Here is a 14,883-nt window from a genome sequence, read left to right as displayed (position 1 = left end):
CGATTGTCGCGCGGTCAGTTTAATGATTCCGCACGTTTTACGAGCGTGTAGCATACCCAGGCAACAGGCTGCTCCGTGCGGTCTCAGAGAAGCTTTAAAGCGTGCGGCCCAAAATGGCCATTTTACGACCTAACACTGAAGTCGTTAAATCTCTGGACTTTCCTCCCGATACAGTGGACAGGCGCGCACTTTCTCCGTAACGTAATTATTCTATGTTTTTTCGGCAAAGTCTCGCTTCGGCTTAGATAAACTCCACAAAGCAGGGGCCGAAGGAATGGACGGACGGAATGGACGTAGCCTTCTAGTTCTCAGCCTCCGAGCAGTTTTTGTGGTCCATTGCACCATCGTTCCGTGACCGTGACGTGTGTCTTAGGCCGGATGGTGACGATGCGAAAAGTCGCTCGCCAGTCGACCACCGGTGTTTGGGTAGGAAAAACAAACCCCTCGGCCGACGTGACCGCTTCACAATGGCGGAATGCGCCTCAGAATATGCGGACGTGAGCAGCGCTGCATCGTCGTCGATGTTTTTTCGTCGTTTGAGGTTTTCACTTAGACTGTGCTGCGGCCTTTATGACGCACTTCATTGTGTGTCCGCCTTTTGTTCACTGTTTTAAAGTCTGTTCCCGTTCCCCGCCGTCAAAGGAAAGTTTTGTCTTACGCCCCGCGACGTCTTACGCGGGGGCGTAAGACGTCGCGGTCGGTCGGTTCCTCGTCACTTTTTCGGCGGGTCTTCGTCGCCGTCGCCGCCATTCGCTTTCGTGGCGAGCTGCGGTTTTCGTTCATGTTTTGTGTGGTACCAGATGTCCGGCCTCCCTGATCTTGGTCTAGTTTTCAGTGTGCCACCCACTCGGGGTGGGTGGTGGTGGGTCGGTTTGGGACACACACACCAGACCCGGCACCAGATCTTGTCTCGCGCACCAAAAGACATTAAAGACACGCGGTTGGTGCGGCTTTCCCAACCGCGTTCCGGTTTTCTTTATTCCACCGCCGACCCCGAGAGTTGTTGTCCATTTTTTTTTTCGTCGACCACTTCTTATGTTTTGTGTGGTGTTGTTTTGGTTTTGTCTCGAGTACCGTATTGTTCCGTCCGATGTGGGGTCCACCCGCGCAAGCCGCGGAGTAGAACCGGGAACGGGAACCTGGGCACAACAGATCGAATTGACGATTTCGAAGGGGGGCCGGACCTCGACTAGACTCCGCGTCAGAAGTTCGAAACAAAGCCCTCCACCAACAATGGCCGGTGGGGAAGAAGAAAATAGATCACCACGAGGAACTTTCCCTTCCAGAGTAGAGGACCATTGGGATTGAATCGAAACAAATGTGGCAGATACACGCGCCAGATCCCGTCCCGCCAGCCACGGCCCATGTGTGCCCTGTGCCCTGCCCTGTGTGTGTGTGGAAAACTCACCGATCCACAACAACCCCCCGAGGGCAGCCCCTTTGATGCTGCGCTGAAGTGTGCTGAAAGTGAAGTGAAGTGTTTGTTTTTAACGATTCCGCGTTTTGTTTCGTTCGCCCGAGTTCTACGCCATCGGAACCCGTCGGCCCCGAAACCACGCGGTGTTAATCTGGAGCGCCAGCTTCCGGAACAATAACAATGACAGCCGTGGAAGAAAACGCGGCACGCAGGAAATCAAAATAAAACATCGAATGTTGACGTTTTCCCACGGCCAGCGTTTTTCGACGGAATGTTTTGCGGTTTTTGGGGGGGAATGGCGTTTGGGCCGTGGCAACGCATAATTAATGCGAATTGAATCGCCGGCGGTTTATCAGCGATCGAAATGGAGATTCGTCGTGACCCAGTTTGCGGTCTTCTTTACAGTTTTATACTTTACTTTTACTTACTTTTTATGCTTCTTCAAACAACCGTTTTGAGCGAACCGTTTAGTTGCCGAGCAACTTGTCGAAGCAGCTGTCAGTGACTGCTCATGATCGCCGCCTGGATGATAGTCCACATCTGATGCATAATCGAACGCAAACTACCATTTGATTTATTAGATCACATTCAGATACTGTCATCCACCAGCGCTTGTCGCAAAATAACAAGGGAACATAAGCTGTTGCTCGCTTCATTCAAAGTACCAGCCCGGTCTCCATAACCTCAATCTCGAAAGGGCCATTCTCTCCATTTGCCGACATCATGGCTAAGCCCATTTGATAAATTAAGCCACACAATTACAGCCACAATCTTCGACAGCCGCCCCGCCTGAGACCTCCCGCACACTCCCCGAGAGACGCCGTTGGTGAGAAGTTAAATTATTGAATTATGAATTTTGATTGAAAACCCCTTGAGCCCATGCTCGTCTCGGCGCCACAAAAACTGCATCCCCAGGCACGGCCCGAGTCGGCCGGCGTATCTAAAATCGATTGGCGTGAAAACTTCCCCCTAACGAGAAAGGCCCACCCGATCGATCGAAGGCGCTGGCGGATGGTGAGAAAAGGAATGAAAGCCCTCCCGAGGGCAGCGATGTTATCCGGGCTGTCGGCAGATGGGGCTTGAAAACATCATTAAGCCAAAACCCGGGGCACCGAGCACCACGCAAACGCATCCTTGCGCGCCGCCATTTTCCGTGCTGGATGGCCCAGAAAAGCCACAGCCGAAGAAAATGCTCCGCGTGCTCCGCGTGCTCGTGTCAAGCACGGGCGCCGTCATTATTGCGGTTTTCCGCTCTCCAAATCCGCACCCGCAGGAAATGGCTTTTGCACGACGGCGCAACGGAACAACCTGTTCGATTCCCGCCCTTCGGGGGGTCGGGCGCCCTTTTACGAAATCCCGGTTCATCCCGAAAAGGGTTAACGGAGATGGAGGCCAACAAAAGACACTAGACCAAGCGCCTTGAGTATCGGTCGGAAGGGCCTTTCTTCGGGTTCGGCAAAGTAAACCACGCCAACCCGAACCACACTGGGTCAGAATGTCAAATGGTCCTTCGGACTCGAAGCGTCTGGAAGGAATCTCCGCGTCGTTTACCGATTTAGCTCACTACCCTCACTATCCGCCGCGTATCGCGAAAGGTCATCGTCGGGGTGGGGAACTATTTGCTGGGCCATTTACTGTGAGTCCACCATAATCCACCGGCTACGTGCCGTGCCAAGCAGCCATCGGGCAGGAGCGCCTGAGACAGATCTTTTGATATTTATTATCTGTCGAAAATCTTCCAAAGCACTTGCACCGACGGCTGGCTTGATCCGGGGCGGGCGGGGCGGGCGGGGCGTGTAATTGCGGGTCAACTGTCAGGTTAGTGGCAGACTTCAAAATGGAGTCCCAGAGAGCGTCGTTGGCATTTGAGTGCACCAATCAAGAGCGCAGGAAGAAAAACGGGACCGTTCTGTTGTAGGAATGTTCCTTCACCGGTTCTACTGCGCGAATTAAGCGTCCGACAGATGAAGTAGACTGAACGACTTTTTGGAAGCGGAGTCACGAACTGCTCAACAGCTTGAGCTTGATTCGCAAACATTACACGTCAGCACGCGCCAGCCGTTCATCGATTGAACTTGATTATTAAAATCGACAGCTCAACGGTTCAGATCATCAACCGCAATTAGCACACGGCTACATCTAGATTACCTTATCGAAAAGTTCGCCGATGAAGAACTCATTGATTAACAATTTTAATACTCGTTTTTCCTTCCGCGAAAAGTGTTGGATTGGGTGCACTGTGTAACGGCCGGAAGAGAAGTTCAACACCAATTAAACTTCCCTACACCGATCGTGGCGTTGTAGCGATGAAAGCCCGATCCCAGAAACATCGGCAGGATCGGTTTCCCGGACGGTCATTATTCCCGGTGCCCACCGGGCTTAACTCCAGGTACTATGGTAGGGAATTTTTTGCCTTAGCGAGAGTTGCAATTTAATTGAAGCATTTCGGCTGCTCCACCACCATTTGTAGCGTACACCATTTCTTTCTATGGACGCGTTCTGTTGGCAAAAAGCGTTTCGAGTTCGCGTTACAAATGCCTTTCTGTTAAGCGCCACCGAAAGAACCACCTGAAAGCCGAGCAGCTCCGTTCTTGAGATCGGTCGGTCTGTTAGAACCTTTTGAGGCAGGTTTTTCCTCCCAGTCTGCCAGTACTTCGCCACAACAGCAAAAAGAGTGCCACCATTCCATTCTCCCAGAAGAACGGTGGTGGTTAAGTGGAGAAGTTTTAAATACATGGCACACGTTTTCATCATCACCACCATAAGCTGTACGAGCTTCGGCTTTTTCTTTGCTACCTCTCTCTCTCTCTCGCTATCTCTTTCTCTCTTTAGTCGCGTAATTAAGGCTTTAAAACTTTTAACTAAACACTCGCCGGCGAACCTAAGACGCCTGCCGTCTAACAGGGCTGAGAAGTTCTGCTACTAGGTCACCCACAGGGCACATGCAGGTCAGGTCTCACAAAGTCGAGAAGTAGTCGCATAAAAACCAGGTACGTCGACTAGACAACGAAGGAAGGAGAGCGAGCAAGTTTGGGGAGCAACTTGAAAGTGAAATCGATCGGGTCACGGGTAGTACCTGCGGTCGTTGTGTGGTCCGGTCCCGCCACCGGGAGAGGTCCTGCGAACAGAATTTATGTCGATGTTCTTGCCGGCGGCGGTGCCGCGGTACATATTGGTCGGTTGGATCCGGGAACCGGCAGTGCACCATCCGCGAAACACACCACAGCCAATGCACCAGCCAATAAATCATGGCGTACCGTGGTCCTCCGCATCGTGCGCTCACGGACATCACCTGAGCAACACTAGTCGGTCCTGTTCTCCGGCCAACCCACAACCGAGTGGGAGCTCGGTGCACTTTTGGTTGGGGGGGGGGCGATCTAGACAGACTCCCCTCAGCGTGGTGGTCAGTACGGCGCCCGGTCCGTCACGTTACTGGACACTCCGCCGTCGTCCGTGTTCGGCACGACACTAAACAACTGACGCTGACGCTTATGACGAAGGGACAAATGATTTACGACGGCGAACTTGTGTCCGGCAGCGGTGTTGTCCCGGCGCAGGGAAGGGACTCCATTATTAAAAGTTTACTGCTCCAGAACACGGTGGAAGTCTTGTTTTTACTTTCTACCAACCGGGCACTGGTACGAACCTCATAATTCATAGCGTCATAGCGCCACCAGAGGGCGCCTGTCGCACATCTGGCCGGGGGCTCAGCGAACAGTGAGAAGCAGCAGCTGGAAATGGAAAATCTCGGCACGGTTACGACAATTAGCTAATTAACCACCACCTCGGGTTGGGGCCTGGGCCTCCGGGGGCACAATGTTGACATAAATTTGTTGTCTTACTGCCATTTTTCTTGCGAACACAACCCAAACGAAGGATTCCGGTTCGGGGCCAGTAACCGACACCCGGGTGGGACCATTCGCGGGTCCAGCTGCTGAAGGCTGTCGGAGAGAATTTTCCGACCGAATGGAAACACCAAGGTCCAAACCGTTTCGGTCGCCTCCGTTCGCCGCAACCGGACTGTTTGGCGTTGAAGGCAATGGCAAACGTCGAATGCATTCCGCATAGTGCAAGGAATAAACTTTGCGTTAGTGGTGTCCTTTGTGAGTGCCCCGCTGAAGCTGGAATTAGCAACAAGCCAGCCAGCAGCACACCAGGAAACGTGCGCAGGACTCGAGACCAAGTGCCCAGTCCGCAAAGGCAAAAGCAAGCGCTTGGTATGCCCGGGCACAAGTGGACCCAGTAGCAACGAGGACGAATGAACGCCATATATTTTCGGTGCGAAACGTACAGTAACATCGTCAATTTGTTACCAGGCAAAGGCCAACCGGCGGCGTTGGCGCTCCGGCGATGGAAAATGGAAATTCTTTCCCAATCTGACGGAACAATAATTTTCGTTCGTCGTTCCAGGTGCGAACGCCGTGTGTCACATCTCCTCGGCGAGGTCCTCGGAGGAAGCGAACCGGCAAAGAAAAGCAAATTACTCACCGGTGCCGGACTGCTAATGGTGTGCGCACGTTAGTTTGTCACGTATTCAACAAGTTTCCCTTCGTCAAAGGTCCGCAACCGTGGCACCCAGGCGCCACGTTGGCAAGTAATTGCCGTGCGAGCACGACGTTAGTGGAACCGGTCCCGGGAACCATTTGTTACCATTTTTACGCGATTTATTCGCGTAATGTTCACGACCCGTGGGCGAGATGTCGGCCATCACGGACCGCCTCCGTTTTCTTTTCCCGGAGCAGGTTCCCAGCAGCAGCAGCAACAGAACACATTCTCGCTTCGGGGGGGCTACATGTGGCCGGGGGCCGGTTGTGAAATATGCTTCACCGGCCCGGCACTTCTCTCGAGTCGAGTCGCTCTAGGGAAGAAGGTAACCAGGGCCCGTATGCGATATAAATGAGTTGTTTTACAGGCCATAATAAACACTTCTTTGTCGTAAAAATGTAATACGGACTACGGATGGGTTCCGATCTTCCAGGTCCTCCGGAACAGAGTGTAAGTCCGTCCGACCGGTGTGGTACCGGTGCCCCGGTATTTCGGGCTCGACCAGGAAGTGGACCTGGATGGCGAGCGCCAACGCGAGTTTGCCGTAAATGGGGCGTAAATCAGATCAGAACCCGGTCTAGTGCACGAGATAGCGTGTGCAGCGTCCAAAATGCAGTCCCAGAGGTGCACCGCGCGCGGCTCTCGAGCTTATCGAGCCGCGGGAGGTCTGGAGCTGGATGAGCCGACTAATGCCTACAACAAAAACCACCGGGAAGGAATCAATGGACAGCTCCCGGAGCGCCGGTCTGCGAGACCGAGACCGAGTGAACTGACCTTTTAATAGCGCCAGTCACACGAGGCCCCAGGCTCCCGGGAGCCTGCTCCCATCGGACATGGGGCGTCCCGTCTGACCGCGAGAGGGTCCGGAGTTGACCGACTTAACCGGGCGGGTGCGATAGAAAAGTGTATTATCGTGTCAGCGAGTGCTTTGGCGCGAGCACGGACGAGAAAGTGGCCACCCCAGCCACCCATAGGGAACGGCATCGGATTGTACACTGCCATAATTGCACCCAGAGCCAGACCAAACAGGACATCTAGCGAGTGCGCCGCCGTGTGCAGAGCCTCGTAGTGAGATAAAGTGAATAAATTTAACAATTTACTGACTTTCAACCCCAAACCCCGGCGTCCAAGTGCAATGCACGCTCCACTCCGCTAATGGCAGCCATCCACGGCACATATCGGGCCGACGGTTGCGAAGCTGTATAAATGGGACACGGGACACTCCGAAACCGGGGGCTCAGGTGAGCTCCTAGACACGATACCGGTCCGAATGCGCCGTATTTGCGGGTCACCGTCGGGGTCAAGCCAACCCAGCGTGGTGTCCGTTCGCCCCACTGAGGGACGACAAATTTTCCACCCCATTCATTTTATGAGCCCAGGGCCATGATAAGTTCTGCCCTTGCGACTGCTGAACCCTGGCTCTCCCTGGTCCGAGACAAGTCCACAATCCGAGGCAGCCTCGGTTTGCTCAAGACAGCTCGTCGTCGTCGGCGATAATTGATGGACGTTTCCCACGATCAAAATGTCATTCGTTTTATTGAGTGGGTAAATGAATTACGTATATCGCGGCCAGTGTGACTTATGGGGATCCTCGGGGGGAGGCTTGCAGCAACCTGAGGCAGTGATCGGTGTAGTGTGGCGCATACGTCAAAATGGAAGATGTCAAGCAAGCGTCGCATTACAAGCCCTATCCGTTCAGCTCACCGGTTCAGTGCGGAATTATTTATTCGAATGTGCACGTTCCGTTCGATTGGCTTCTGATTATTTTGTTTACTGATGGACCAACGCCGCCATTGTCGCCTCGCGGCCTCGGGGCCTTTGTTTGTAGCGGGCGCGTGCAAAACCACATTATAAAGCCATCATCGGATGATAATTACGCGTCAGTTTTCACAGTCGTCATGAAATTCCAAACAGTGAGTTGAAAGTGAGTTTTTTTTGTGTCTTCACGCATCGGCAGATTCTCCATAAAATGGCCAACGATCCACACACACACACGCACGAGCGCGAGCAAGACGTCAGTGGCACCCGACAAATGTCAATTGTACGAACGAATGTCTCTAACCTCACAAAGCGGACGGCAGGATGACTACGTACGCAAATATTTACGTACCGACGAGCAGCAACTGGCCATTGGCCGCGCTGGGTGCGGCTCGTCCGCCGGACCGTGGGACCTGTTTGCTGGATTTATTGCCCCACTCTCATCGGCAGGGCTGTAAAATTCTGCAAATGATACTTCTGGGCTGGTCCTCTCGGTCTGAGTCCATTCCGACCGGACTCCGACCGGTGGCCGTCCGGGTTCGTCATAAACTCCGGTGACGACCCAGCCCTGGCACCTTGAACCTTTTCGCCCCAACCAACTCCGGCCCTGTCCATTTCTTTTTACGGCCATAATTAAGCGATCCATATCCCGGGCCGCATGAATTCGCATAGAAATGTCTTTGATGTGTTTGATTTGCCTCCCTGGCCGGGACCGGGGACTTGTTAGACATTCGGCCACACGGCTCAGCCTCGGTCGTCTCCTTTGATGAGGCCCCACTCATCGTCAGCTCGCGTAGTAGAATGCGTAGTGAATGCTATGAAGACATTAAAATCCCCGGGCGGTGGCCCCCAGGCCGCGTTTGAACTAGAACCGGACCCGAGGAGCCGGGACTCCCGAGGTCGGCAGAGATGGCGACGACATGATAGTGTGGACATGTTGTTGCTGGCCGTTTTGTTCTTTTTTTTTGTTCACGGCGTGCACCGTGCGTACATTGTCGTCCGGGGCACGGCGTACCCTTTATTGGTAGGGCTCCCGTGCAGGGATTGGGAAGATGGCTTTTGATGGCCAGCAGCCCGTTTGATGTTTCGAACCCGAGCCCTGGAGCACCAACCATGGTCGCGCGTCACGTTCGACGGCAGGCCGAGGAACGAGGGAACATCAATTATCTGTCATTTTACAAGATCTCACCCAACCGGTGTGCGCGCGCGCGCTCGCGGTGCGATCCCCCAGGAAAGGAAGCGGCACTTGACATTCCTTGCGGGCATGTTCTCTTATCGATCCGGGGCGACGGCGGACGGGTCTCTTTGTCGGGTTTCGTCTTCTTCGTTCGCCCAGACCGCAGACCTCCGGAGGTCTCGTTATAATCGGTCCCCAAGGAAGGGCTCTGCGAATGCTAGAAAACGGATGCACGCTCTACGGATGGCTCTACTTCGAAGGCCCCCGGGCCCAGCCAACCGATTAAACCGACTGTTGTCGCTGCGCCCCGCAGCCACGTCGGTTTCGATGTCCACCAAAGGCGGACGGCTCTAGGGACACAGGATACACCACGGCGAGTTGGGCGCGAGAGTTTACCGCCGCCGTCTGCTTAGAGCAATCCTTTTTCGAAATAATTGTTTCTATCCCGGCCCTCCCGGGTGGGAATCTATTAAAGGTTCCATCCCGGGTTTCCATGCTCGGTAGCCTCTAGCTTAATCGGCAACGTCCTTGGCTCGGTAGATGCTGCGCGAAAGGATTGCGGCCGATGCCGAAGATAAAAGACATCTCGCACATTGTAGCGGGCTCGCCATTGGGTAGGGCAATTTGGTGCCTGGAGGGCACAAAAACTTATAATTAATGGAAAATGGAAGCTAAACGAGTTGATAATGGTCGACGCCGCCAGCGGCCAGTGGGACCTTGACCGCATCGCTACACTTCGACGGGACGCGAGATTCGCCACCAAGGCTTGGAGTAATGGAAAGAAATAAATAAATAAGCCGACCCGCGTATCTGGTGCTGGTGACCTTCAACCAGCATCCGATTTTCAATGCTTTCTTGCAAAAACACACACAAACAGCACGCCCTGAGTGCGTGTCCTTCGGATCAGCTACGCCACGCGAAGATGAGGAAGTGCGGTCTCGGACCCTGTGGTCCGTTAGTTCACGATCAGCGCGTGAATTAATCAGTAGCGCACCTGGGGCTCGGATCGGATATGTTGGTGTGGTTTTAATAGAGTGTCGCCGGCTTCCTCCTTTTCCAACACAAACGTTACTTCGTATAAATTGTGGCCGCAACGGGTCGGTGTTCAGCGATTTGCACCGTGATTAATTAACGGTCGCTCCGGAATGGCGGAAGAAGTCGTTTTGTTCGAGTGTGTGTTTTTTTCGCGGTTTCAGAGCTCGTTAGTCTTGCTGGCCTTTCGACAGGTCGCCCGTCAATCGTCAGTAGTAGACGGTGAGCGCTTCGACGGTGCTGACAGTGTGAATTGAAGTTCGCGGTAGATGGACTGTAATTCCTCCGTGCCAAGGAGACGCCATGTGAAAATGTAGAACAATCTCAAAGTTGGGTTTAAAAGTGCTTCAAAAACCGCTGTGTTCGTTCGGCAACTCGAAAATGGTATCCAATTTCACCACCAAATGGTAAGCCCCGCCAAACAACTGCTCCAGACGTATGCAGACCCCCTAATACCTGTGACGTGCACGGCCACATTTCGTAAGAAAATAATTCCCCTCCTCATCTGGCGATGGCAGGCGCCCCCAAATGTCGCGGTAGCACCACGCGCGGACATCGAACAACTCAATAACGCCGCCGTCACGACAGCTATGTCGACCCGAGACAAGGACCCGGAGCGGAATATGACCGTGCCTGGGCCAGGGGGCGCTTGCGCAAGTGGCGCGCTCAATTTCCCACGAAAATTTTTACAACTAATCTTCGATTCTGTGCCAAGTGCCAAGGCCCCACTCCTTCAGCAGCTCCATGGCAGCAGCAGGGGTGGTGCACTTTATTGATTACCTCTCAGACGGGGCGCAAACCCAGTTCGGCCTGGCCCAGTGGTTATCTCCGCGGTTGATCTCCGGCACGGAATTTCCAACTCCCCCCCTCCCGGGAAAAGCATCTTCAATCGCCGCCGGAACCGGTTTTCCGGCAACTTCAGCCGCGTTCTGAATGAAATATGTTGTGCAAGAGATAAAGCGAGAGAGAGAGAGAGGGGGGTAACGCACCGGTTGCACGTTGCAAAACCAACCAAAAAAACACGGGCACAACACTTCACACTTCTGGCCATTGTCGGGCCAGGACGCGAAAGGCGTGTCCGCTAGACAAACAGGGCGAAACCGGGCGCGCCGTAAGACCTCCGGATGATATCCGCAGCTCGAACACGGTCGGCAGACACGGTCACGACACACGACGGCGCTGATGACGACGCCGGGTGCCGCGGGTGGGTGCCTTGGCTCCGTGCCATCCTCGGTACTGCGCCCGCGCCCGTACCCGGATCGTTCGGGTTCAAAACCAATTACTCTTTGACTGTGTCATATATTTCAACATTCAGCCACCGCCGCAGCGAACCGACCCGGGTCGACCTGGATCCCGGGTGGACCGGGCTCGTGTGAATGAACGCCCCGAAGACCTGCGTTGCAACCTGTTGCTGCACACCGCGGTCCACCGACGAATGCCGGTCGTGACGGTCGCGGCCGCCATCGGACCCGGTGCAACCGTTCAACAGGTTCGATTAACGGACACACGAAGGTGTGCCACTCTATTAGCCGCCCGATATAGCCTTATTTATGTGGAGCTCTTTTTCGTGCTCTTCCTCTGCTAGAGCCCTGTGCCCCGGAGCCTGGCCAGCCTGCCAGGTTCACGCCTTCCGCCCGATGTCGAACCGTTCGACAGCCCGACAATCTGTGGTGCGGGGGGGGTGCTGCCAACAACGCCCAGTCTGAGCATTCGTCCGCCCACGGGGTCGTTGGTTCCCCCGTTGGTTGGTTGAAGGTTTCGTGGTTGGTTTTTTGCTGACTTTATAATCGTAGTTTTTCCAGCACTGTTTATCTTAAAGCCCTCCGATTTAAAACGATTGCCCGCCGGGGGGAGGCCACAGACCTCCCCACATAGAGGCCACCCCGTATGGAGCTCCCGAGCGTGTGTGTGTGTGTGTGGCAACGGCTCGGTCGGCTCTGCAATGAAGGCGAATCAAACGTCTTTAATCAAACAGCGCTGAAGGCGACCCAGCCCCAAACCGTGTGTCCATGTGTGGCACATTCAATGGGAGGTTTTCCACGGCACGATTTCGGATGAAAACGCCATTTCCCATCGACCTGGAACCAAGAAGTTGGGTTTAACTTTCAGATAATTAAGGAAACATGTGATCCGTCCGTAGATCATCCATCTACGCGGTACCGATTGATCGAAATTGAATAGAGATTACAAAACTAAAGCGGTTGCGATCGAAAAGGAACACTATCTGCGTGTGTCCAAATGTTTACGAATTTTTCCGAACGATTTGCTAACAAAATATCCAAAGTTACGAATCTTTCCGAACGATTTGCTAACAAAATATCCATAACAATCCAAATAAGTAAATGGATCGGAGACGAACCAAGTACCCGGGGAACCCCTTTAAAAAGACGACCATACGAACGGGTCTGCGCTTCTGAGCTTCATCGACTGGAATGGACCCGTTCAAATGCCCTTTCGGAACGAGTTTCTCTCCCAGACCATCTGCGGTGGTCAAAAGGGTTCCCGTCGGCCGTGTGCCGCATGCGAATCCACAAATCGATTCCGATTCCGTTTGTTTGCGCTCGATGTCCTCACGGTCCCCAGAAACCACAAACAAGCGGCGAATTGCGAAAATCGACTGCGACGAAAACGGGTTACTCTAATATTGTTTCTGTCGCCCGACAAAAACCAATTTTCGACCAGAAAAACGCGCACGGTACACTGGTGCTTCAGTCGAACGGCCTCGAAGAAGCATCGGAACATCAATTAACAGTTTCACATGTAACTTCAGTTTGTTCACACTTCGCCGGGCGCACGACGACGACGAAAAGCGTCATCAATTTTCGCGGAAATATACGACGAAAGTTTCGTACGCCAAGTGTGTGCGATTAAAAGTGGAGGCGCCTCGAGGCGAAACATCGAGAACATTGCTCAAGTAAGGTGTGTGGCCCACAGCTCGTGAAGGATATTAATTATGCTCGATATCTCACCGGTTAACGGATGGTTTACCCGTGCGCGGCAAAATTCGTAATGCATATTAATTTACTAAAAGCATTGCGCCCCACACCGAGAAGGTTCGCGGTTAATTTGCTTAAAACGTTTATGGAAACGATTTTAAATTCATTCCGATAAGAAATGCTACCCCCCAAACGGTTGTGTGAATTAAGTCGTTATATTTCTATCATTGTTCCACAACAAACGGTGGCCTGTTTGATTATGCATGACTGCATTAATGGGAACCATCACTATTCAGCAGTTTCGGGTGGTCGCTTTGGAAAGAGCTTCATATATTTGCTGAAAAAGTGGCGCAGAACGCACTAATCGGTGTTGGACGGATGGACTCCGGACTGCCGTTTATGTGGCCTCTTCGACCCGTCATTTCTACTATTCCAGCACCGTTGCGTGTTCATTTTGTGGCACAATTTCGAACGGTTTTCGCTTTTTCACACGATCCTCGCGGTGCCTTCCGCCGGAGAATGGATGCAGAAGATACATAACGAGAACGGTGAATCATAACGCCGCGGCCCAAACCATAATGCTAATTACGGCGGATGATGTAAATCGACCGATCGGATCGGATACTTTTGCGCCCGCGGCCCACGAGCTGCCCATTTCCTTTCCCGGCCCCTTCTGCCCGGACGACAGACGATTTGGCGCCTTTTGCAACATTATTATGCGCTCGGGCCCAATTGGGCCCGATCGGTGCCTGGGCTGCCCAATTTTCGGTCCAAAATGTTGGGCAAATCGACGGGTTCATTACACGGCCTCTTCGCCGTGTGGCCTCGAGTGGCCAATTTTCTTCATTTCTCACCTCACTTCATAGTCGCCCAATTATACTGCCTCGATTCTTTACTGATGTTTGGCTTTACCATCATTTTCACTTTCAGCTCGCATTTAAATCGGAACCATCGTGGAGTTTTCGCCGAGTTCCCTTCTGCCACGCTGCGATCCGGGCCGCACCATCATAACGAACGCGGTGATCCGCTGCTGACCCGGCACTGCCTGGGCCGGACGACGACGGACGACGCCTAGTGGCAACGGCGGCCATCCCCCGCGGGCTAGGCTCGTCTTCAATGACGAAAGCGAAACCGACGGTGCCATCGATGCCCCGTGGCAACGCCACCGACCGACCACGCATTATGGTCGGCACACTGACCATAATGAAGACCGAACATCAGGCCGAACTTGGAGATCGTGTAGCGCACAGTTTGTAGACCACAGGATCCAATCTGTAGTGTGCCGTCTCGTGCTGCGATCCGTGGCGACCGCTACCCGGCGGAGTCGTTTAGAGGGCCCACATTGTGAACTTCAATTGCTCGGCGGGAGATTTAGGAGCCGTCTCTGTTTTTGCCCATCATTCTGGTTGTTTTAATCGCTAATCGATAGCTCGGTCCAGGCCAGCACCACGGGCCGCGTGGAGAACGAATTATTTAGAAAAAAACGGCAATTTAATAGTGTAGCGCTGAAGAGGCAGAAGAAGACAGAAACGGTTAAACATTTTCTGATGACTCCCATCATAAACATCCGAAGGGTTCGTGTTGGCCGAGAATAGGCAGCTGGCAAAGGAACAAAACCCACCGATGGTGAAGTGAAGTGTATGAAACGAGCATGGAAAAAACAATCTGGCATCGGTGATTCGATTATTGGGTCAAATTTGAGCGGCCAGCACGCGCAGCAAGGCCCCAGCACTTTATAGCATCTTCGGCGCGTCCCATTAGGAGCCCGTTTCGGGCCCAGATCTTCGTGGGGAGAGGGCTTGCGTGTTGTGTTGTGTTAATTTTATTTTCCCGCACACGCCGTCCGGGCACCTTCGCATCGACGAGACCATCGAATTCCTTCCCACGATAGGAGCCTCCTCCAGCCGGGGGTCAGCCCGAAGATGTTGAAAAACATTCACGAACGTACGGTGAAGAAGTAAGTACGGGGTGGTTTGGGAAGGTGTATCACCTATTAGATGCTCACAGTTTGTCGGTCG

General features: G+C 53.4%; 1 protein-coding gene across 1 annotated transcript in view; it reads left to right on the top strand.

The window, feature by feature from the left end:
* LOC128268593 (uncharacterized) overlaps positions 1–14,883 on the top strand; it is a 76,053-nt gene that overhangs the window by 58,946 nt on the left and 2,224 nt on the right. Inside the window, exon 5 of the mRNA XM_053005721.1 lies at positions 13,796–14,822. Within this exon, the coding sequence (XP_052861681.1) occupies positions 14,788–14,822 (35 nt within the window). The 5' untranslated portion in view covers positions 13,796–14,787. The remainder of the gene's footprint in view (positions 1–13,795; positions 14,823–14,883) is intronic.

This window comes from Anopheles cruzii, chromosome 2, assembly GCF_943734635.1.
Source record: "Anopheles cruzii chromosome 2, idAnoCruzAS_RS32_06, whole genome shotgun sequence".
Lineage (NCBI taxonomy): Eukaryota > Metazoa > Arthropoda > Insecta > Diptera > Culicidae > Anopheles > Anopheles cruzii.
The sequence above is the reverse complement of the archived record's forward strand: the minus strand, read 5'-3'. Positions and strand labels throughout refer to the sequence as shown.